General features: G+C 45.6%; 1 protein-coding gene across 1 annotated transcript in view; it reads left to right on the top strand.

Annotated features, from left to right (window-relative positions):
* The window catches only part of f3a (coagulation factor III, tissue factor a), a 30008-nt gene extending 10201 nt beyond the window's left edge, over positions 1 to 19807 (top strand). The window contains exons 3-6 of the mRNA XM_078407909.1: positions 11873 to 12063; positions 14672 to 14853; positions 16801 to 16957; positions 18947 to 19807. Coding sequence (XP_078264035.1) covers positions 11873 to 12063; positions 14672 to 14853; positions 16801 to 16957; positions 18947 to 19083 — 667 coding nt within the window. The 3' untranslated portion in view covers positions 19084 to 19807. The remainder of the gene's footprint in view (positions 1 to 11872; positions 12064 to 14671; positions 14854 to 16800; positions 16958 to 18946) is intronic.
* Positions 19808 to 26002: the final 6195 nt, after the last annotated feature.

Genomic DNA, 26002 nt, shown 5'->3' with positions numbered 1-26002 from the left:
CTAAAACTATAATGTTTTATTCTTAACGTTTTAATGTTTTATGTTTTATTTTTAATTGTTTACTGTATGTCGTGTTGTTACTTGCGAGCAAAGCACCAAGGCAAATTCATTGTCTGTATACATACTTGGCCAATAAAATGTATTCATTCAATTCAATTCAAGAAGTGATGAAAAAGCATCCAGCTATAAGAAATAAAATAGATTAGACATCGTGGGGAATTAAATAATGTCATGGTTGACCAATTTTATTGGATTCTTTACAGAGGTAACGGGAAGAAAAAGGACAGGTAATGTGGTAGATGTTTGAGGATGTGACCAAAAGGGTCAAAGAAAGCAGAGCTGTAGATGTTGTATACGTGGATTTCAGTAAGGCATTTGACAAGGTACTGCATGGTAGGCTGCTCTGGCAGCTTGGGTCCCATGGGATTCAAGGAGAGATAGCTGAATGGATTGAAAATGGGCTTCATGGAAGGAAGCAGAGGGTGATGGTGGAAGGTTGCTTCTCGGACTGGAAGCCTGTGACTAGTGGTGTGCCTCAGGGTTCGGTGCTGGGCCCATTGCTGTTTGTCATCTATATCAATGATTTGGATGTGAATGGTTTTCAGATGAGACTAAAGTGGGTGGTATTTGTAGATCATGAAGATGGTTGTCAGAATTTGCAGCAGGATCTTGATCGGTTGGGCAAGTGGGCTGGGGAATGGTTGACGGAATATTATGCAGAGAAATGTGAGGTGTTGCATTTTGGGAACACTAACATGGGCAGGACCTACACTGAACGGTAGGGCTCTGGGGAGTGTTGTACATCTATATACTAAAAACTCTCGTTTATTTGTTTGTTTGTTCCTGAACTACAGCCAAAACGGTACACGATAGCGTGACAATGTTAGGCCCGCCTTACTCACCGTCGTCCCTTCGTTGCTAACGGAAGAAGTGTCATTGAAATCAGTGTTATATTTTTTAAGTTATTCACATTTTAAAGTTTAAATCTATCTTCTAGGGAGGGAGGGGGGAGAGAGGGAGGGGGGAGAGAGGGAGAGGGGAGGAGGGAGGATAAGGTGGGTTGAGGGGGATGGAGTGGGGGGAAGGGGGAGGGAGGGGGGAAAGGGGGGAGGGGAGGATTCACGAGAGGTTTGGGTCCACTTGGTCTAGTTGTTCATTAGGGTGGTCAAGAAGGCTTTTGGCACATTGGCCTTCATCAGTCAAAGCTTGAGTATAGAAGGTGGGAGGTCATGTGGCAGTTATATAAGACGTTGGTGAGGCCACATTATGTTCAGTTTAGGGCACCATGTTATAGGAACGATGTTGTTAAGCTGGAAAGGGTGCAGAGAAGATTTACGAGGATGTTGACAGGGCTCGGGGGCCTGAGCAGTGGGGGAGGTTGAGTAGGCTGGGTCGCTATTCTTTGGGCAGCAGGAGGATGAGGGGTGATCTTATAGAGGGTGTACAAAATCATGAGAGGAATAGATCGGGTAGACGAACAGAGTCTATTGCCCAGAGCAGGGGAATCGAGAACCAGAAGACATGGGTTTAAGGTGAGGGGGGAAAGATTTAATAGTAACCTGAGGGGTAACTTTTTCATGCAACGGTTGATAGGTGTATGGAACGAGCTGCCGGAGGAGCTAGTTGAGGCAGGTACTATCGCAACGTCTAAGAAACATTTAGACAGGTACGCGGATAGGACAGGTTGAGAGGGATATGGGCCAAATGCAGGCAGATGGGATTAGAATAGATTGGACAAGTTTGCCGGTGTGGGCAAGTTGGGCCGAAGGGCCTGTGTTCATGTTGTAAGACTCCATGACTCTACCTGGTGAAGTCAAAGTCTTTAATGAGTTTGGGAAAGGCCAGGTGCTGCCTGAGGAAGTGGGTAGAAGCAGATACGAAAATCGCTTCGTAAGTCTCCTTTAAACTCCTTCCCTCCGATTATCTTTCCTTGAGATTGGTTTTATTGTAGACCTGTTTCAAAGGTGAAAATGGAGATGAATTCTGTGCAGCCGAGTAGTGTGCAGTCCCTCACACTTTTTTCCTCGTCATTAATTCTTCCTCTCTGTCCAGAAAGCACCTTCCCTCTCGAAGGCCCCCACCCACCCCCACCCCCCACCCCTGCCCTCTCTGTCAACTTGATCTTCTTTTATTCAAACTAAGCCTGAGCCCAGATTGCATTGTGGCTGTGCCGTCAAAGCAATAGAGCAGAGTTCAAACTAGGAGTGGTTTCAAAGGCTTTTCAATAGATTGTCGTGTCGTAAGTAAACGCGTCTGCTCTTTTAGAAACTTTCCCTTCGAGGAGTGTTTTAAAACTATTCCAGCTGTAGATCTGACACCACGGTGTTGTCCCAATGGCATTCAAGAGGGTAGTACTTTTGAAAGGCTGAATGTGCTTTTGTTACGTTGGGTATTGGCTATTTTTAACAGCTATTGAATTTATGTGAAGTGGATTAACGGCAGTGCAATAGTCTGCAGTCTAATTGCCTGTACATGAATTTTGCCTGTCGCATCTTTTACTTTTTTGTCTGCATAGATCCATGAATCAAAGTGTTTGGCGTTGGAATAGTGGCACTGTGATATAGTAATAATAAAGTATAAATGGTCCAAAATATCATATTGACTTGGGCCAGAACAGAGTGATGTTCTAATTGTTGTAAATAATTACCTTGATGTACGAGACCAGAACTCTTTCATCAGCAAATGCCTTGCAGAACTGATATCACGTGAGGATTCCCAGGAGTAAAATAAAAGACACAACGTGCTGGAGTGACTCAGAGGGTCAGGCAGCATCGCTGGGGGAGATGGATTGGTGACGTTTCGGGTAGAGACCCTTTCGTCACCTTCTCCAGAGATGCTGCCTGGCCCACTGAGTTACAACCCAGCACTTTGTGTGTGTGTTTTTGTTTTGTGTAAGCCAGCATCTGCAGTTGCTTGTTTCTTGGTGTCCAGGAGTAATTGGGTCGTTCCATTTCTTCAAGGAGGCTTTCAGCACATCCTTGCAGCTCTTCCCCGCTCTGCCTAGTAATGTCTTCCTGTGATAGCGTTCGGAAAGAGGTGTCCATTTTGGGAGTCTAGCCTCGGGTGCATAAACTGTTAATGTTCCCCTTCAGACTTTAGACATACAGCGCAGAATCAGGCTCTTCGTCCCACCAAGTCCGCACCGACCTCAAACGAATGCATTCAAGAGAGAGCTGGATAGAGCTCTTAAGGATAGCGGAGTCAGGGGGTATGGGGAGAAGGCAGGAACGGGGTACTGATTGAGAATGATCAGCCATGATCACATTGAATGGCGGTGCTGGCTCGAAGGGCCGAATGGCCTCCTCCTGCACCTATTGTCTATTGTCTACTGACCAGCGATCACCCCATACACTAGCACTATCCGACAAACTAGAGACAATTTGCAATTTTACTGAAGCCAATTAACCTCCAAACCTGTGCGTCTCTGGAATGTGGGACGAAACCGGAGCACCCGGAGAAAACTCATGCGGGAGAACATACAAACTCCGTACGGACAGCACTCGTAGTTGGGATCGAACCTGGGTCTCTGGCACCGTAAAGCAGCAACTCTACCGCTGCGCTACTGTGCCACCCCATTTGTGTGGTAACACCATGAAAATCTAGGAAGGTGCAGCTCCTGGCCCTGTCCAAACTCAATTACGCCTTTAACTTCATCAATTGACAGAGACTGTGGAACGCCCTTTTCAAATTTGGCTTTGCAAGGAAATTAATCTCCATTTTTCTCTTTGCTTCTTGGCTGCATGCAGACCCTGGTCCTTTACAGCAGGTTCTGTTCTATTACCAATCTCAAGGAAGCCTGGTGTCAAATAAAGCTGAGCCAATGCCCCAAGACCTTTCTCAACATTTCTGGCTGTAATGTAACACTTAATCTTCAGCATACCTTCTGCAGGAGTGGAGCAGCAGAATTAATGGGAAACTATTTTAATCTACAATCACTACACCTGAGAACCAAGGTGACCTGTATCTCAAAAATCAATTATAACTTGGGTCAGATGTACGGATGACGTGGTTTGTTCATTTGTAATTGTTCTTAACTGTGTGGCAACTGAAAGAAAGTGCAAGGGACAACATCTCACCATACGTAAGAACAAATAGGAGGAGGCCACACGGCCCTTCGAGCTTGGTCTACATTTAGATCTCAGCCCCAGGCCTCATCTCCTCTTCTGTGCCAGCTCCCCAGAGCCCTCAATTCTCTGACCTTTTAAAAGGTTCTCTACTTAGATCATGGGATCAGAAGTGTGACGTCACCTATTCCTTTTCTCCAGAGATGTTGCCTGACCCGTTGAGTTATGCCAACGTTTTGTGTCCGTCTATAAAATCATGAAATATTAGGCCATTCAGCCCATCGAGTCTGCTCCACCATTCGATCATGGCTGATCTATCTCTCCCTCTCAACCTAATCCCCCTGTCTTCTCCCCGCAACCATTGACGCACTTACTAATCAAGAGCCTCTCAATCTCCACATTAAAAAATCTTCGTTTTTCAATGATCTAACCATAGGCGACTGCTGCACAAATAGATTTTACTAATATTGCTTCTGCAATTATAAATCAAACAGGAACAGAAACTAAATATGTTAGTAAGGGATTAATAGAAGCAATTCTTTCGAAATGAACAGATTTGAATGAGTAAACACTGGGCCATTCTTTCTATTAGTTGGGCAGGGTTACCAGGGGCAACCAGTGTTTTTTGAGAAATGCTAAAGGAAACATTTAGAGCATTTTTTTCAAGCTAATATTTAATGGTTCATCACCACAATTATCTGCGATGGTAAACCAATCTGGAAAAGGAAATATCGGGGTGCGAGTAAGATCCAGCAGTTGTGTCTTTCACTGGTCTCAATAATTAGCCTGAGAGCGACTTTGAATAATGAATTCAACAGAGATTGCATGTCACAAAGTATTTAGTCATGGAGTCATGCAGCGTGGAAACAGGCCCTTCGACCCGACTTGCCACATCGGCCAACATGTCCCAGCTACACTAGTCCCACTGCCTGCCTTTAGCCCATATCCCTCCAAACCTGTCCTATCCAATGTGCGAAAAGCCCTTTTGACCACCCCGATCTATCTCTGATGCTGCCACTTTCAGGGAACTATGTATCTGCACTTCTAGATCCCTTTGCTCTACAACACTGCCCAGAGCCCTAACATTCACTGTGTAAGTCCTGCCCATGTTAGACTTCCCAAAGTGCGACACCTGACATTTCTCTGTATTCCATTCCATCAATTATTCCTCAGCATACCTGGCCAGTAGATCAAGATCCTGCAGCAATTTTTCCTAACCATCCACTTCACAGAGTCCAGGCGCGAACTCTGATTACCTCTGCAAGGACAGCCCCCCAGCCAGAGTGACTAGATGGGCCTCCACTGTTCCAACCAGACCATTGGCCACAAATCTCCTGTCTGGAGCTAAAGCAAGTGATAGTGCAGCTGTGATTCACATTCCGTGACGCACACGGGCTAAATGAGCCCACAGTCAAGAGTGTTTTATTGTAATGTGTGCTGAAACAGAGCAATGAAATTCTTACTTGCAGCAGCACAACAGATATGTGAACTTAGTAGTCTGTAAGTACCATAATGAACAACAAATAAAGTTCAGAATTACCACCTTATACAAAGTTGATTACACGTGAGAGGGAGAGCAGATGCAGCAGGATGTGGACTGGGATGAGTGTCTCAGTTATGAGGACAGGCTGGATTTATTTTACTTTGAACAGAGGATGCTAAGTGGGGCTTAGATAAAGCTAATCAGAATTATGAGGGGCGTAAAAATTATACATATATTAGTCGTTTCCCCAAAACCCATGAGTTTGGCTGTAACCGAAAACTAGTCATGACTCAGGGCAGCACGGTGGAGTTACAACGCCAGAGACCCAGGTTCAATCCTGACTCCGGCTGCTGTCTGTATGGAGTTTGTACGTTCTCCCTGTGACCTCCCTGTTTTCTCTGGGTGCTCTGGTTTCCTCCCACAGTCCAAAGATGTGCAGGTTTGTAGGTTATTTGGCTACGGTAAAATTGTAAACTGTCCCTAGTGTGTAGACAGTGCTGGTGTAACGGGGATCGCCGGCCGGCGCAGACTCGGTGGGCCGAAAGGGCCGGTTTCCGCGCTGCACTGCTAAACTCTAAACTAAACTCCTAGGACTGCACAATCTAGAATGCAAGTGAGGCCAAGTCGAGTTTATTGTCAAGAGCAAGGGTAGCGGAGGTACAGGTACAATGAGAATCTTACCTGCAGTAGCACAGAGAATCTGACAACACACAACGACATGAATAACACATACATGAGACATAGATTCTACAAGAAGGAAAATTAAAAGACCAATCATTAAAACTGACTAAACACTACAACAAGTATACCATAAAGCATAAAGCATTACATTTTATATAACATCACAATAACTGCAAAGAAATTATATTATTCAAAATTATACCAATATCTCACACTGACGTCACCTCTGTTATCGTTCTGTCTGGAACATATGGCAATAAAACATTCTTGACTCTTGTACCTTATTGATCTTACAAAACTGCAACATTTTATTGTAACTGTACCTGGAAACTGCATGCAAAATAATGCCGGAAATGTGGCGACTTTTGTGTACTATCTCAGTATCGTCTCCTCTGCTTGCACTCTTACACTCGTGTGTGATTGTGCCCAAGATTGTTTCACTGAAATGCTTGCGTAAAAAGGAATGTCACTGAACCTCGGTGCACAATGTGACAAGAAAGAACCATTGAATGCATTAAATGGACATCTTTCTCTTGAACATTGATTCAGAGCGCAGCTCATCGCAGCGATCACTCGAGGACCTATGTTCCCAGCTCCACAGATGATCCATCTCATCTGCAGGCCTTCACAAGCTTCTCATAACAGGAAAATCACTCCCACGACTAGTTGTTTTGGGAAAGAAAAATTCCGAGTTTACCAGGACCTTGAGAAGTTCCTCTTTTAATGATCTCTTATCTGCTGTTGAGGGCATTTGTGGCCGGTTTTATGACGAGCTCTGTGGAGAACGCAGATTAGAAAATTGTGACCTTGGGTTCAACTTGTTTGTGTATGAATGGATCCTTTCAAAGAATCTTTCACTAACAGCCAGTTTTAAAAGTTACTTTATTAACAAGTCCTCTGCTTCCTCATGGGATGATAATTTTGGTCAATTTTGAGTTAATGTGAGTTCTATGCTGGTTTACCAAGACTTAATTGTGTTTCTTAATGCAAGTTTGGCTACAAACTAGCATCTATGTCTTAGTTACCTCCTAGCTTGACTTTCCTAATGTGTAGGAAGGAACTGCAGATGCTGGTTTAAACCAAAGATAGGCACAAAATGCTGGAGTAACTCAGCGGGACAGGCAGCATCTCTAGAGAGAAGGAACGGGCGACGTTTCGGGTCGAGACCCTTCTTCAGACTGAGAGTCAGGGGGAAGGGAAACGAGAGATATGGACAGTGATGTAGAGAGATGTAGAACAAATGAATGAAAGATATGCAAAAAAGTGACGATGATAACGGAAACAGGCCACTGTTAGCTGTTTGCTGGGTGAGAACGGGAAGCTGGTGTGACCTGGATGGGGGAGGGATGAAGAGAGAGGGAAATGCAGGGGTTACTTGAAGTTAGAGAAATCAAAAATCATACCACTGGGTTGTAAGTTGCCCAAGCGGCCCCATAGTAGAAGCGTCCACGTCGCGGGGCTGGAAACTTGGAAGTGTCCTGAGCTAATTCTGCTACCACCATCATCTATTGCAACAAGTGATGGCTCCCACTGATTGTCGCCGGAGGCTTGCGCCCTTTTCAGGACGGACGATGACAGCGATGTCAACATTTGAAACGTGGCTGATGGACACGAAAGAAGAAGAAGAAGCTGCCCAAGCGAAATATGAGATGCTGTTCCTCCAATTTGAGATTAGTCTCACACTGACAATTGCCATTCATTCATTTGTTCAATATCTCTCTACATTACTGTTAATATCTCTCAATTTCCCTTTCCCCAGACTAGTCTGAAGAAGGGTCTCGACCCGAAACGTCACCCATTCCTTCTCTCCTGAGATGCTGCCTGACCTGCTGAGTTACTCCAGCATTTTGTGAATAAATACCTTCGATTTGTACCAGCATCTGCAGTTATTTTCTTACACATGCTCTGACTCTCAGTCTGAAGAAGGGTTTTGACCTCCAGCATTTTGTGTCTATCTTCTGACCAGGATAAACCCTATTCACCTTTGACCTCTCCACTCATTTAGTTGCAGGTTTTCCAACGTCTCCACTTTAAAACTCCAAATCCTTATCTTTAAGTGACTTCTAAAGGGTTGAATTTCTTTACAGAACAATAGCAAACCTTTCACACTTCACTCATACAGCCCTTTGTGCTAAGTGAGCTTCAGACAGTAAATCTCAGTTTTAATTGATTGTGATATAGACATTGGGAGAAAAGACCCTGGCTTGTATTCCTTTCCCGTGTTTCTCCAGTCAATAATTAGTTGCCTCCCATTGCATACATTGAGGGGATTTGCACAAGTATCATGGATTAGAGTCATAGAGTGATACAGCGTGGAAACAGGCCCTTCAGCCCAACCTGCCCACACTGGCCAACATGTCCCAGCTACACTAGTCCCACCTGCCCGCATTTGGTCCATATCCCTCTAAACCCGTCCTATCCATGTATTTGTTTAACTGTTTCTTAAACGTTGGGATAGTCCCAGCCTCAACTACATTTGATTCACCTACTCTGGGCAAGAGGCTCTGTGCATCTACCTGATGTATTCCTCTCACGATTTTATACACCTTATGTGAGATCACCCCTCATCCTCCTGCGCTCTAAGGAATAGAGTCCCAGCTGACTCAATCTCTCCCTACAGCTCACACCCTCTAGTCCTGGCAACATCCTCGGATCCTAACGAGGTCTTGCAAAGCACATCAAAGAATCAGAGATTACTTTTCATCATAGCCAACCTCCTCCAGTGCATTAGTGAGAATCTAACAACCTCCCCAAGACATACAGTGACAGCCGCCACTCCCCTCCTGTTCTCTGTCCATTTGACAATAGCTTGGAGTGAATTATTCACCTTTGGAAATGAACTCTCAAAGAACAATTGGATTGTTGATTTAGATGGATGTTTTAAATGTGAGGCTCTGGTAATGTAACAGTAAGTATGATTAATTGAACGTCGTTTCTGACATGGACATCCTCTGTGCTATGTAACTATTGGGAAAAATGAACGTGTACACTATACAAGATTGAGAAGGAACAGTTCATTTTACTCGCTGCTATCAGGTTATATTAGCAAACTGTTCCAGCTTTAATACTCCAAATACTTTGGAACATGAAGTAAAATAGCCCTTTTCCATCTTTGATGAAGGTTCTATAGTTAGTAGCATGGGAAGAAGAATTAATCAGCAGTTCTGCTGATAAGTGTCGTGCCATTAACTATGTATTTTCCCCTTGCATTGACCTTTTTCTCTTTGTACGAACCTATTGTACTTGAATAAGGTATCATTACAATCATGTTTGTATTAATTTGCCTGGACTGCAGCCAAAACAAAGAATTTCACTGCAGCTTGGTTCAGGTGACAGGAATAAACCAATACTCATACCTGTTGAACTCTAACAACCTCTAATATCGAAAACTAAAAGTAGAATTGACAATGTCCATTAGGTAAAATCTGCTTTGTAGTACTCGCCAAGTTTATCTCAATTCATTCAGATAAGGCTCCAACCCTTAGAAGTAAAATGGTGGCCAACTGTTTCGAGAACTAATCTTTAACTTCTCTAACTTCAAATAACCCTTGCTTTCCCTCTCTCTCTCCATTGCTCCCCCTTCCGAGTTCTCCGACCAGTCTGGCTGTCCCCCTGATTAAATGTTATCTCTGTATGCTTTCGTTGTCACCTTATCCTAGCTAACAATGATCTATTCTACATATTCCTTGCTCCTCATCTCCTTCGGTCTCATTTTCACACCATACACTTCCTTATCTCTGTGTCTCCCTCTCCCCTGACTCTCAGTCTGAAGATGGGTCTCATCCCGAAACGTCACCCATTCCTTCTCCCCAGAGATGCTGCCTGATCCGCTGAGTTACTCCAGCATTCTGTGTCTAATCTTTTCCACCAGTTAAACCATTTTATGCTGAAAGAACATTTATCTCAGCAAAAAAATAGAAGCATGTCGAATTTCTTAGTAACACTGAGAAATTGTGAGTCCCGAATCTTAACTGGTTGAAGTTTGGAACCTCATTTTTTAGTAAGCATTCCTTGATTTCTGAGGAATGTTTATCATTAGAGTTCTTATCATATATCATATATATACAGCCGGAAACAGGCCTTTTCGGCCCTCCAAGTCCGTGCCGCCCAGTGATCCCCGTACATTAACACTATCCTACACCCACTAGGGACAATTTTTTTACATCTACCCAGCCAATTAACCTACATACCTGTACGTCTTTGGAGTGTGGGAGGAAACCGAAGATCTCGGAGAAAACCCACGCAGGTCACGGGGAGAACGTACAAACTCCTTACAGTGCAGCACCCGTAGTCAGGATCGAACCTGAGTCTCCGGCGCTGCATTCGCTGTAAAGCAGCAACTCTACCGCTGCGCTACCGTGTTCTGATTGTTTCATTTCGAGGTTTGTTGTCACCCACAGGGATCCGGTAACAAAAATGATCTCTTCCTGTTATGCTTATTTCTGCAATTCATTACCTCAGACATGCCAGGACATTCCCTCCCCAGCAAGGGTCTGGGGGAAAAAGGCCCAAGTTCAGTGCTAGCAACAGTCTATCCGTGTACCCACTGTTACCCATCCCAACGGGAAAGACTATGCGATACGATACGATAGAACGTCATTTATCCCAGGAGGGAAATTGATCTGCCGACAGTCATAAAACACAAGATACATGAAACATGAAATTAAAGTGATGAGTGGAAAGGATTGGGGATGTGCAAAGATTTGGGAGTGGGGGAGGGGAGTCAGTCTACCCCACGACAGAAGGGGGTGGGGGGGGTTGTACAGTTTGATAGCCACAGGGAAGAAGGATCTCCTGTGGCGTTCTGTGCTGCATCTTGGTGGAACCAGTCTGTTGCTGAAGGTGCTCCTCGGGTTGACCAGTGTGTCATGGAGGGGGTGAGCCGTATTGTCCGCAGTTTGAGGAGCATCCTCCCCTCCAAGACCACCTCCCGTGAATCCAACTCCGGCCCCAGGACAGAGCCAGCCTTCCCGATCAGCTGGTTAATCCTGATCGCGATTGATTTGATGTGAGAAGGTGTAGACATCGCGCTGAATCACCCTAATTGTTTCCACTTCTCTCCATGCCCCCCCATAAGCAGTTTGCCTGTCTCAGCTTCAACCCACAGCCACTTGCTCATGAACTTGATGCGGTATTGGACTCGAGGGCTGTATCTCTAAACCAAACTAAACTAAACTGATCCCTGTGGACTGTTTAATATAAGAAAATAACTGCAGACGCTAGTACAAATCGAAGGTATTTATTCACAAAATGCTGGAGTAACTCAGCAGGTCAGGCAGCATCTCAGGAGAGAAGGAATGGGTGACGTTTCGGGTCGAGACCCTTCTTCAGACTGATGTCAGGGGGGCGGGGCAAAGGAAGGTTATAGGTGGAGACAGGAAGATAGAGGGAGATCTGGGAAGGAGGAGGGGAAGAGAGGGACAGAGGAACTATCTAAAGTGGGAGAAGTCGATGTTCATACCACTGGGCTGCAAACTGCCCAGGCGAAATATGAGATGCTGTTGTGGACTGTTTGCTCTAATGCTCTCCCCTTAAACGAGGGAGGTGTTTACTTTGAACAATAAACCCCACGTTAAATTCTGTTTGAGGTGGGAACCGAATGCTTATTTTCTTTGTAATATTGAGTGGACGATTTTATTTGCAGCATTAAATCCAACTGGAAGAAAAAGCCTGAATGCACCGAGAGAGAGTCAACAAGCTGTGACCTGACCAGCCTGATGCAGAATGTGACTGACACCTACACTGCAGAGATACAGAGCTACCGTGCCGGAGACACAGAGGAGAACGAAGACCCCCTCATCGCCAAATCACCTCCAATCCAGCTCCTACAGGACAGTAAGTGTTGTCAACAATCCTGGAGTGTGGGGAGCTCTCTCACTAGAACAGGGAATTCCCCAATTTTAGGTAACCTTTAACAACCCCCTACTGGCTTTGTCTTGCACTAAACGTCATTCACATTATTCCCTTTATAGAGCTGTGAGACCGCACCTGGAGTACTGTGTGCAGTTTTGGTCTCCAAATTTGAGGAAGGATATTCTTGCTATTGAGGGCGTGCAGCATAGGTTTACTAGGTTAATTCCCGGAATGGCGGGACTGTCATATGTTGAAAGACTGGAGCGACCAGGCTTGTATACACTGGAATTTAGAAGGATGAGAGCAAATCTTATCGAAACGTATAAGATTATTAAGGGGTTGGACACGTTAGAGGCAGGAAACATGTTCCCAATGATGGGGGAGTCCAGAACAAGGGGCCACAGTTTAAGAATAAGGGGTAGGACATTTAGAACTGAGATGAGGAAAAACCTTTTCAGTCAGAGAGTTGTGAATCTGTGGAATTCTCTGCCTCAGAAGGCAGTGGAGGCCAAGTCTCTGAATGCATTCAAGAGAGAGCTAGATAGAGCTCTTAAGGATAGCTGAGTCAGGGGGTATGGGGAGAAGGCAGGAACGGGGTACTGATTGAGAATGATCAGCCATGATCACATTGAATGGCGGTGCTGGCTCGAAGGGCCGAATGGCCTCCTCCTGCACCTATTGTCTATTGTCTATTATCCTGTATCTGTTCACCCTGGATGGCTCGATTGAAATCATGTATCGTCTTGCAGTCTGAAGAAGGGCCTCAAGCTGAAACGTCACCCATTCCTTCCCTCCAGAGATGCTGCCTGTCCCGCTGAGTTACTCCAGCATTTTGTGTCTACCTTCGGTTTAAACTAGCATTTCCTTCCTGCACGTGTATTGGCTTTCCGCTGGCTGGTTACCGCGCAACATAAGCTTTTCATTGTACCTCCAGCACACGTGACAATAAACTAAACTAATGTTACAGCAAACAATACTGATATCAGTGTCATACACTTTTTTCTTCCTCCCCCACAGCCCCACCCCCACCTTTCTCCCCCTCGTCCCCTCGCCTGTGCCCCACCTATCTCTCCCACCCGATCATTTTTTCCACTTCCCCCTCCACCTGCCATTCCTTCCTCCGGCTTCACAATTCGCTACTCTTCAACCCTGTCTCACACCTTCTGCTTTTAACTCCAGCCTTTGTTCCAACCATCCCTCACCCGTGTCCACCTTTTACCTGCCATGTTTGTCCTGCCTCTCGTCCCTTCCAGTTTTCTACTACCCCCCTCCCCCCTTCCCCCCCCCCCCCCACACACAATCAGTCAGGCGAAGGGTCACAACGCTAAATGTCACCTTTCCGGGTTGTCCAGAGACGCTGCCTGACCCGCTGAGTTACTGCAGCACTTTTAAACTCTCTCATCATGAGTCCTTCAACAATGTCAGCCATCACCTGCATTCACATTGCACTGTGAAAGTAGAATTATGGGAACAACGTTTGACCAGATCCACATTAGGAAATAGAAGAGGTGACTAAACTTGGAGGAAAGTTGTCCACTTTGCAGCTGATGCCCCGACTGGCCATTGAATGGTTGAACGTGCTTGGGTGACTGAATGATCAATTGTTCTGTTTTCTAAACTCCTGCAGAAAGGAATGACCAAAGAAAGTTAACAGCTGGCAATTTTACATATCGAATGTGTGGAATTCTCTGCCTCAGAAGGCAGTGGAGGCCAATTCTCTGAATGCATTCAAGAGAGAGCTAGATAGAGCTCTTAAGGATAGCGGAGTCAGGGGTTATGGGGAGAAGGCAGGAACGGGGTACTGATTGAGAATGATCAGCCGTGATCACATTGAATGGCGGTGCTGGCTCGAAGGGCCGAATGGCCTCCTCCTGCACCTATTGTCTATAAAGAAGAATTGCTTCTTATCCAATGAGGGCGCATGGTGGTGCGGCTGGTAGAACTCGCCAGAGACCCGGGTTCGATCCTGACCTCGGGTGCTGTGTGTGTGTGGAGTTTGCAGGTTCTGCATGTGACCCTGTGGGCTTTCTCCCTGTCACCTGCACAGGTGCTCTGCTTTCCTCCCACATCCCAAAAACGTGCAGCTTTGTACCGCTGTAAACTTGATTGGCCTCTGCAAATTGCTCCTAGTGTGCAGGGAGTAGGTGTGAAAGTGGGATAATATGGAACTAGTGTGAACGGGTGACCGATGGCCAGTGGTCTTGGTGGACCAGAGGGCCTGTTTCCACGCTGTATCTCGAAACCCCCTACTCTAATAATAATAGGACAATATTGCCTGGAAATTAGGATCTCTGGGGGCTTTTTCTTCAAAGTTTATACATTTGAATGTTGGACTTGAAGCCAGTGTGGAGGTTTAAGTGTGTGCAGTTAAGCCATTGATGGTGGAAAACACAAGGTTTGAGAGTTTCAGTGAAGTGTCTACCGAAGAGGAAAGGGAAAAAAAATCAGTGTGTGACACTGATATCAGTATTGTTTAAATGTATAATCGTGTGCAAATATGCGATATTATTTTAGGACACATTATAAAACCAATAAAAGAGTATTCTCGCCTTGTTTCTATTTAAAACATTGGCTTCTGTTTGTACTCTAGCCAAGATCGGGCAAGCGGCCTTCAAAGTCACTCGGAAGAGTGCTACGAAAATTCAACTGAAAATAGACGATCCATTCACATACATCCGATTTTCAAATCACACTCGAAAAACACTACGGGATATCTATGGGTCTGAGCTCGAGTACAAAGTGTTTTATTGGAAGGATCGCACAAGTGGCAAGGTAAAGATTTGGAAAATACTCCACCGATAGATCGAGGACCAAATAGTGGCATCATTATTTAAAATGGCCAGAAATTACTGCAGATGCTGGGAATCCTTAACAGGCCAGGCAGCGTGGATTCTGAGAGAAAGACAGGGTAAAGGTTTCAGGTCGTAAGAGTCATACATCATGGAAACAGGCCCTTCAGCCCAACTCGAGCATGCTGGCATAGATGTCGAGCTAAAGCTAGGGTGGGAATTGTGGAGAGAACTGTACTGTTAGAGTCATAGCGTGGAAACGGGACCTTCAGCCTAACTTACCCACACCAGCCGACATGTCCCAGCTACACTAGTCCCGCCTGCCTGCGTTTGGCCCATATCCCTCCAAACCTGTCCTAACCATGTAACTGTTTCTTAAAAGTCACGATAGTCCCAGCCTCAACTACCTCCTCTGGCAGCTTGTTCCAGACACCCACCACCATTTGTGTGAAAAAATTACCCCTTAGATTCCGATTCAAGTTTTTCTCATTCACCTTAAATCTATGTCCTCTGGTCCTCAGTTCTCCTCTGGGCAAGAGACTGTCCATCTACACGATCTGTTCCTCTCATGATTTTATACACCTTTGTGAGATATTATCCCGTCATCCTCCTGCGCTCCAAGGAATAGAGACCCAGCCTACTCAACCTCTCCCTATAGCTCACACCCTTGAATCCTGGCAACATCCTCGTAAATCTTCTTTGTACCTTTTCCTGCTTGACAACATCATTCCTATAATATGGTGCCCAGAACTGAACACAATACTCTACAGGCAGCCTCACTGTTCTTCCATATTGCCATGAACACGGGCAGCACTTCATTCTGTGGGAATCAAACTTTTCTCTAGTGAAATTTCCATTCTGCGCTAGGCTTAACATGTCCGGTTAACTCGACCTTTTGGTGATAGGGACATGTTTTTGAGGGGGAAATTACAGAATGGGTGGCCGCGGAGGCTCAGCGGTAGAGTTGCTGCCTTACAGCGCTTGCAGCGCCAGAGACCCGGGTTCGATCCCGACTAATGGTGCTGTCTGTAAGGAGTTTCTACGTTCTCCCCGTGGCCGCGTGCGATTTCTCCGAGATCTTTGGTTTTGGTTTCCTCCCACACTCCAAAGACGTACAGGTTTGTAGATTAATTGGCTTAGTATAAGTGTAAATTGTCCCCGGTGTGTGTAGGATAGTGTTAGTGTGCGGGAATCGCTGGTCGGTGCGGACTCTGGGCCAAAGGGTCTGTTTCCGCGCTGCATCTCTAAACTAAACTAAACTAAGAATGCTGGATCACAATAGTTAACTTTATAAACAAGTGAACATGACCAAACGTGCATTTATGCTATGAAAAAATGATATAAAATGCTGCATGCTTTGCATCTGTAAAGCAGTATCTTGATTGACTAGAAGATAGACACAAAATGCTGGAGTAACTCAGCGGGACGGGCAGCATCTCTGGATAGAAGGAATGGGTGTCGTTTCAGGTCGAGACCCTTCTTCAGACGGAGAGTCAGGGGAGAGGAAGGCACAAAAATGTGGTCCTTGTCTGACAAGTTACTGCAAATAAAAAAGTAAACCATCATTCACGTTACGTGTAAATTATTCCATTTATATGGTCCCATTTGCCCATATTTGACTCGTATTCAATCCCATTAACAATATATTGGAAAAATATATTGGAAAATGGATGATAATGCATCTATTCCAATATGTTGGAAAATGGATGATAATGCATATATTCCAATATATTGGAAAATTGATGATAATGGATAAATTCCAATATATTGGAAAATGAATGATAATGGATAAATTCCAACATGTTGGAAAATGGATGATAATGGATAAATTCCAACATGTTGGAAAATGAATGATAATGGATAAATTCCAATATATTGGAAAATGGATGAGGAAGTATGTACTCATAAATAATATTTCTTTCTTTAACAGAAAACTAATATTACAAAAGAGCAAGTGGTGTTAATGGATGCTGACTCTGGCGTTAATTACTGTTTCTCCATTCAACCCCATATCATATCACCTTTTAAGTATGGCCAAGAAAGTGCGTCCAAATGCTCATCCTCTGAAGGGAATTCTCCTTTTGAAGGTATGTTTCTCATTGAGATTGTCTTTAGTCAGAAAACCGTCTTTTCTGCGTAATGAAATAATGATTGCACTTGCAATACAAATTTCCCCTGAAAAGGTGCTGTTAAACATTGTCTTTGTGGCCAATTAAGTACTTTTGAAGTGTAGAAAGGAACTTTGGGCCGAGACCCTTCTTCTGACTCTGACTCTGTGAGGTCCCCCTTTGACCTACAGGGGAAATCAAAATCTCTTCACAGCAGCTTTTAGATTTTCACAATCCCATTCACCTGCTTTGTATTAGCTGGAATCAGCATGGCACATGACGGGAAAAAATAATAGGTTTAAACAAATATATAATCTCCTTCAGCATGACAGATTATTCAGTTTAGCGGAGGTCAATCTCGACCCCCGTGACAGGCGATGCAGGCCTACTGTTGATGGCCGTGGCTCACCGGGAGCTCCTGTTACCCTGTGTGGTTTCCTAGGAGTTTCTCCCACCCCACACAGCAGCTTTTAGACCGCTTCATTGCCAAGTACCCTCTGATTTCATTAATCTAGGTGGTAGTAATCAGGGCATTGAGAGATGGCCATTGGGTCATAAGTGATAGGAGCAGAATTAGGCCATTCGGCCCATCGAGTCTACTCCGCCATTCAATCGTGGCTGACCTATCTCTCCCTCCTAACCCCATTCTCCTGCCTTCTCCCCATCACCCTTGACACCTGTACTAATCAAGAAGTCAGTCAGAGAGGTTGTGAATCTGTGGAATTCTCTGCCTCAGAAGGCAGTGGAGGCCAATTCTCCGAATGCATTCAAGTGAGAGCTCGATAGAGCTCTTAAGGATAGCGGAGTCAGGGGGTATGGGGAGAAGGCAGGAACGGGGTACTGATTGAGAATGATCAGCCATGATCAGACATTGAATGGCGGTGCTGGCTCGAAGGGCCGAATGGCCTACTCCTGCACCTATTGTCTATTAATTCCACATATTCACCACCCTCTGAGTAAATAAATTCCTCTCCATCTCCTTCCTAAAGGAACCTCCTTGAATTCTGAGGCTGTGACCTCTGGTCCTAGACTCTCCCGCCAGTGAAAACATCCTCTCCACATCCAGTCTATCCAGGCCTTTCACTGTTTGTAGTGCTGAAGAATCTTTGGTAAATAGAAACTCTGCTTCAGTAGTGAGAGTGGCTGTAGCATGGTGGTTGCAGTACTAATAAACCTCAGACCCTAGACTAATAACCAATGAATATATCAATGCCAAAGTGACTCCTGTGCATATATCTAAATACAAAACCAGCATTCACCGGGTTAATTTTGTGAAAGGGTATCTCCATTTACTTAATGAAAGCCAGATTACTGGGAGGCCAGGATTCATGAAAGTTAATATTATGGTCAATAGGGAAGCACAGTGGTGCAGCGGTAGAGTTGCTGCCATACACCAACAGAGACCCGGGTTTGATCCTGCCCTCGGCTGCTGTCTGTACGGAGTTTGCACACTTTCCCTATGACTGCGTGGGTTTTCTCCGGGTGCTCCGGTCTCCTCCCGCACTCCAAAGACATACAGGTTTGCAGGCTAATTGGCTTCGGGAAAAATTGTAAACTGTCCCCAGTGTGTAGGATAGTGTTAGTGTACGGGGGGGGATCGCAGGCCAGCGCGGACTCGGTGGGCCGAAGGGCCTGTTTCCGCGCTGTCTCTCTGAACTAAACCAAAAAATCCTTTTGTTAGAACCTGAAATGCCATTCCCACTATTCAATTATAAATGGATTCATTGCGTGTTTCTCCTGTATTTTGTTGTAGTTGCCAGAGTTCACAGTTCACTTCCTTCTCTCTCAGTTATCGTATGGATTATTTTCATAAGGTCATCAGGGATAGGAGTAGAATTAGGCCGTTCGGCCCATCAAGTCTACCCCGCCATTCAATCATGGCTGATCTGTCTCTCCCCCCTAACCCCATTCTCCTGCCTTCTCCCCACAACCTCTGACACCTGTACCCCTCTCTCTCCCCCCATCTAGATATCGGCATCGGTGCGTACGCTTTGATAGGGCTGGGATTCCTGCTGGCCGTAGTGGTGGTGATCGGGATAACGGTGTGTATGTGCCGTCGAAAGACTCCCCATAACCTCGCTGAAGCCAATCCTCTGACGGCTTAGGCCGAACGTGGAGGACGTGGGTCTTTGAGCAGACCGGCCGTTGTTCCAGGAGACTCGCTGGGCAGGGCGTTCCTCCACTGATGGCAGGAAGCAAAATGGTTCTTTGTGCATTCACATCTTACCGGCTGACCCTTCCTGACTGCACGGAGAAAGAGAAAGATTTGTTTCTGTGAAACTCCCTAGGATTTATCCAGGTACTAATACTAAACACATGCAGAACGGTTTGTGTAATCTTCTAAAGCACTAATAAGGAAACTCTCAATGATTGATAAGGCACTTTCATATATTATTCTCTGTTGGTTTCTGGGTTGTACTGTAATGATGTGAAACTACAGATGTTGTAAATGTATTTAATAACTAAATCTTAATTATTTTTCTTCGCAATGATGGGGCACCTTAAGGAATCTTTTGTATATTGGTGTTTATTTATCTTAAATATCTTTCAAAAGGGGATTTTATCTTTTGTATGAGTATTTTTTAACTTTTTTAATGAAAAAAAAACTGACGGTACTGAATAAATGATGGTGATGGTGAAAAAATGAAAATGTACTGAGTCTTACTTTAAATTGTTACCTCTTTGCTGGAAGGGATTTGTACAAACAGTATCCACTGAGGTCGGCTTTAAATTTGGGTACTGCTAATTTGGGTACAGTGTTTTATTGCCATATGTCCCAGATAGAACAATGAAATTCTTACGTGCAGCAGCACAACAGAATATGTAAACATAATACACTGTAAACAATATAATAAACGAGAAATAAAAGTTCAGTGTGTGTGTGTATATACATACAGTGGGGAAACAGGCCCTTCGGCCCAACTTGTCCACACCGACCAACATGTCCCTTCTACACTAGTCCCACCTGCCTGCGCTTGGCCCTTATCCCTCCAAACCTTTCTTCTCCATGTACCTGTCTAATTGTTTCTGCCTGATAAGGTCATAAGTGATAGGAGCAGAATTAGGCCATTTGGTCCATCAAGTTTACTCCGCCATTCAATCACAGCTGATCTATCTTTCCCTCTTAACCCCATTCTCCTGCCTTCTCCCCATAACCCCTGACACCCGTACTAATCAAGAATATATCTATCTCTGCCTTAAAAATATCCATTGACTTGGCCTCCACAGCCTTCAGTGGCAAGACTACTTCAGCTACTTCCTCTGGCAGCTCGTTCCATACACTCACTAACGTTTGTGTGAAAGAGTTCTGTCGGTAACTTAGTATCACAGTGCTTCTGAGCACACATCCATGGCATTTTCCTCTCTCCCTCTTGCCCTCTCTTCTACTGAAGATACCATTTTTTTTCTCTTTCTGATTCACATGACAGTTGTGTACTTTTATAAACATCTAAGCAAATATAAAATGAGAACTCTGCTTATTTTCAAACCATTTACATGGTGCATAACATATTGCCATTGGAAAGACGCCACAAGAGGTCTGGAACAATGATTCCTAAATTAAATGATCTTGGTCATTTCTTGTGTGAAACTGCAAGAGATGGGTAAGATCCTCCATGAGTATTTCTCCTCTGTTTTTACCGTGAGGAAAACCATAAGTATAGATGTATGAGTGCAGTAGTTGAGTATAGAAACATGAGCAGAGAAGTTGGGTGGTCATGTTGCAGTAAAGTCAGACGCTGGTGAGGCTGAATATAGACTATTGTGTTCATTTCTGGTTTTAGTTTAGAGATAAAATGCGGAAACAGGCCCTTCAGCCCACCGGGTCCGCGCCGACCAGCGATCCCCGCACGTTAACACTATCATCCACCCACCAGGGACAATTTTTACATTTACCAAGCCAATTAACCTAGAAACCTGTACGTCATTGGAGTGTGAGAGGAAAACGGAGATCTCGGAGAAAACCCACACAGGTCATGGGGAGAACGTACAAACTCCGTACAGACAGCACTCGTAGTCGGGATCGAACCCGGGTCTCCGGCGCTGCATTCGCTGTAAGGCAGCAACTCTACCGCTGCGCCACCGTGCCGCCCTGAGGGATAAGATATTCTGAGGAATAAGATATAGAAAATATATATGCATTTAGCTAGACAGGGGCTGATTAGAGATCGTCAGCATGGTTTTGCGGTCTCTTGGGTGATCGTGTCTCGGGAGTATGATTGAGATTTTTGAAGGTGTAACCAAAAAGGTTGATGAGGCCAGAGCTGTAGATGTTGTTTATATGGATTGGAGCAAGGCAAGGCATTTGATACGTTTCTGCATGGTCGGCTGCTCTGGAAGGTTAGGTTGCATGGGATTCAGTCGGAGCTAGTCCACTGGATAGAAAATTGGCTTCATGGAAGGAAGCAGAAGGCTCTTAAGGATAGCGGAGTCAGGGGGTATGGGGAGAAGGCAGGAACAGGGTACTGATTGAGAATGATCAGCCATGATCACATTGAATGGCAGTGCTGGCTCGAAGGGCCGAATGGCCTCCTCCTGCACCTATTGTCTATTGTGATGGTGGAAAGCTGTTTTTCTGACTGGAGTCCCGTGAATGATGTGCTTCAGGAATCAGTGCTGGGCCCATTGCTCTCTGTGGTTTTACATCAACGATTTTGATGAGAATGTGGAAGGCAGGATTAGTAAATTTGTTGATGACACTAAAGCAGTTGGCATTGCCGATAGCAAAGATGGTTATCAAAGATTATGGCCAATGGAGTTGAATGCAGATAAGTGTGAGGTGTTGCATTTTGGGAAGTCAAACCAGGGCGGGATCTTCATAGTGAACGGCAGGGGTCTGGGAGTTTGTTGTAGAGCAGTGGGCCCCGTTAGTACAGATGCATAGTTCTTTGGAAGTGAAATTACAGGTAAGATAGCGTGGCAAGAAGGCTATAAGAAAATAACTGCAGATGCTGGTACAAATCGAAGGTATTTATTCACAAAATGCTGGAGTAACTCAGCAGGTCAGGCAGCATCTAGGGAGAGAAGGAATGGGTGACGTTTCGGGTCGAGACCCTTCCTCAGACTGATGTCAGGGGGGCGGGACAAAGGAAGGATATAGGTGGAGACAGGAAGATAGAGGGAGATCTGGGAAGGAGATGGGGAAGGGAGGGACAGAGGAACTAACTAAAGTTGGAGAAGTTCGATGGGTCTCACTATGGCACTGGAGGAGGCCCATGACAGAAAGGTCAGACTGGGAATGGGAGGGGGAGTTGAAGTGCTCGGCCACCGGGAGATCAGTTTGGTCAATGCGGACCGAGCGCAGGTGTTCAGCGAAGCGATCGCCGAGCCTGCGCTTGGTTTCGCCGATGTAAATAAGTTGACATCTAGAGCAGCGGATGCAATAGATGAGGTTGGAGGAGGTGCAGGTGAACCTTTGTCTCACCTGGAAAGACTGTTTGGGTACTTGGATGGAGTTGAGGGGGAGGTAAAGGGACAGGTGTTGCATCTCGTGCGGTTGCAGGGGAAAGTGCCCGGGGTTGGGGTGGTTTGGGTAGCAAGGGACGAGTGGCAAGTAGGCTTTCAGCACATTGGCCTTCATAAGTCAGGGTATTGAGAATAGAAGCTGGGGTGATATGATACAATTGTACAAGACGTTGGTGAGGCCGCATTTGGAGAATTGTGTTCAGTTTTGGTCTCCTTGGTATAGGAAACACGTTGTGAAGCTGGAAAGAGAGCAGACAATATAATGATGCTGCCAGGATACTGAGGGCCTGAGCTTTGGGGATAGGTTGGGCAGGATAGGTCTTTATTCCTCGGAGTGCAGGCAGATGAGGGGTAATCTTCCAGAGATGTTTTAAGATCAAGAGGGGAATAGCTCGTGTAGTTGTGCAGTCTTTTGCCCAGAGTAGGAGAATCAAGAACCAGAGGACATAAGATAGTTTATGGATAAAAAGGACAGGTTGGAGGTGAGAGGAGGAAGATTTAATAGAAACCTAAGAGGCAACTTTTTCACACAGAGGGTGAAGGGTATGTGGAATGTGATGCCAGAGGAGGTAGTTGAGGCAGATACAATAACACCATATAAAAGACACTTGGACAGGTACATGGACAGGAAAGGTTGAGAGGGATATGGGCCAAATGAGGGCAGATGGGTCCGCGCCAACCAGCAATCCCCAAACATTAACACTATCCTGTGGGGAGGAAACCGAAGACCTCGGAGAAAACCCACGCGATCGCAGGGAGAACGTACAAACTCCGTACAGACAGCACCCGTAGTCGGGATCGAACCCGCGAATCCGGCGTTGGAAGGCAGCAACTCTACCACTGCGCCGCCGAGATCTTCGGTTTCCTCCACACTCCAAAGATGTACAGGTTTGTAGGTTAATTGGCTTGGTGTAAAAATGATTTTTTTAAATGTCTCTAGTGTGTGTAGGATCGTGTTAATGTGCGAGGATCGGTGGTCAGTGCGGACCCGGTGGGCCAAAGAGCCTGTCTCCGCGCTGTATCTCTAACCTTAACTAAACTGAAATAGAAACTTGAGGGGTAATTCTTTCACACAAAGGATGGTTGGTGTATATAGAACGGACGAGTTGTACAGGGCATTGGTGAGACCACACCTGGAGTATTGCGTACAGTTTTGGTCCCCTAATCTGAGGAAAGACATTCTTGCCATAGAGGGAGTACAGAGAAGGTTCACCAGATTGATTCCTAGGATGGCAGGACTTTCATATGAAGAAAGACTGGATAGACTCGGCTTGTACTCGCTGGAATTTAGAAGATTGAGGGGGGATCTTATAGAAACGTACAAAATTCTTAAGGGGTTGGACAGGCTAGATGCAGGAAGATTGTTCCCGATGTTGGGGAAGTCCAGAACAAGGGGTCACAGTTTAAGGATAAGGGGGAAGTCTTTTAGGACCGAGATGAGAACGTTTTTTTTCACACAGAGTGATGAATCTGTGGAATTCTCTGCCACAGAAGGTAGTTGAGGCCAGTTCATTGGCTATATTTATGAGGGAGTTAGATGTGGCCCTTGTGGCTAAAGGGATCAGGGGGTATGGAGAGAAGGCAGGTACGGGATACTGAGTTGGATGATCAGCTACGATCATATTGAATGGCGGTGCAGGCTCGAAGGGCCGAATGGCCTACTCCTGCACCTACTTTCTATGTTTCTATGCCGCAGGACGCAGTTGAGGCAGGTTCTATCGCAATGTTTAAGAAACATTTAGACAGGTACATGGATAGGACAGGTTTAGAGAGATATGGGCCAAATGCAGGCTGGTGGGACCAGTGTAAATTGGACATGCTGGTAGGTGTGTGCAAGTTGGGCCGATGGGCCCGTTTTCACACTGAATGACTCCATGAAAGCCAACCTTTGAAGTTGGATTCATTTCCTGATGAAAAGCCTATTCTTTAAGAGAATCTGGTGCTCAAGAGGAAACATGCTCACTCGCGCTGAGAAAGAACACAGCTTTGCCAGCACAGCGCATTCCCATGGTCAGAGTGCATCGTCAGCTATGCGACTTAAACCTGTCCTGACAAAGAGCCCCTCAGCACACTGTGACTGTCTCCCTTTCATATGTCGAGAGGGACTGCTGGTTATCACAGCTTTAAAGATTATAACTGATCCCTCGGGGAATGTGGTGTGGTGACACACTGTGGGAATGTTTTTGTACGGAGATAAGTAACGGCTAATGAGATGGTTCTGCCACGACAACCTTCCCAACAGTATTTCAGTAGCACACTGCCAGTGCTACAGCACTGTGTGAGAACTGCACCAGTTCTTGTTCGTTACCAGTGCCGTTGAAATGATGCGTGACCGGGTTCACAATGTGCAAGTGCACAAAGATTGTTGCCCACAGCTGACTAGGCTGAAGATAGCACCAGGTATCTCCACGGGCACACTTCACCGGCGAATGCTTGCCCTATATACCCGTGCACAATGCCCTCTGACAGGGGAGACCGCTTCTCAGCGGGGGGCATACAGTTGCCTGCAGTGAACAGCCATCACATCTCTGGTCGTGCATTCCACAAATAACAATAGACAATAGGTGCAGGAGGAGGCCGTTCGGCCCCTTCGAGCCAGCACCGCCATTCAATATGATCATGGCTGATCATTCTCAATCAGTACCCCCGTTCCTGCCTTCTTCCCATACTCCCTGACTCCGCTATCCTTAAGAGCTCTATCTAGCTCTCTCTTGAATGCATTCAGAGAATTGGCCTCCACTGCCTTCTGAGGCAGAGAATTCCACAGATTCACAACTCTCTGACTGAAAAAGTTTTTCCTCATCTCAGTTCTAAGTGGCCTACCCCTTATTCTTAAACTGTGGCCCCTTGTTCTGGACTCCACCAACATTGGGAACATGTTTCCTGCCTCTAACGTGTCCAACCCCTTAATAATCTTATATGTTTCGATAAGATCTCCTCTCATCCTTCTAAATTCAGGGGTTTTAGACATAGAAACGTAGAAAGTAGGTGCAGGAGTAGGCCATTCGAAGCATTCAATATGATCATGGCTGATCATCCTAAATCAGTACCCCGTTCCTGCTTTCTCCCCATATCCCTTGATTCCGTTAGCCCTTAGAGCTAAATCTAACTCTCTCTTGAAAACATCCAGTGAATTGGCCTCCACTGCCTTCTGTGGCAGAGAATTCCACAGATTCACAACTCTCTGGGTGGTTTCAATTTAGTTTAGTTTAGTTTAGAGATACAGCGTGGAAACAGGCCCTTCGGCCCACCGAGTCCGCACCGACCAGCGATGCCCCACACAGCGATGCCCCTACACACACGAGGGACAATTTACACATACACCAAGCCAATTAACCTACATACCTGTACGTCTTTGGAGTGTGGGAGGAAACCGAAGTTCTCGGAGAAAACCCACGCAGGTCACGCAGGGAGAGAACGTACAAACTCCGTACAAACGGCGCCCGTAGTCGGGATCGAACCCGGCGCTGTGAGGCAGCAACTCTACCGCTGCACCACCGTGACCGCCCTTTTGTTCAAGGATCCTCACAGCTCTTGGAAGCAAATGGAGTATAGTCTCTG

This window comes from Rhinoraja longicauda, chromosome 11 (assembly GCF_053455715.1).
Source record: "Rhinoraja longicauda isolate Sanriku21f chromosome 11, sRhiLon1.1, whole genome shotgun sequence".
NCBI lineage: Eukaryota > Metazoa > Chordata > Chondrichthyes > Rajiformes > Arhynchobatidae > Rhinoraja > Rhinoraja longicauda.
This window is presented reverse-complemented; position numbering and strand designations above follow the sequence as displayed.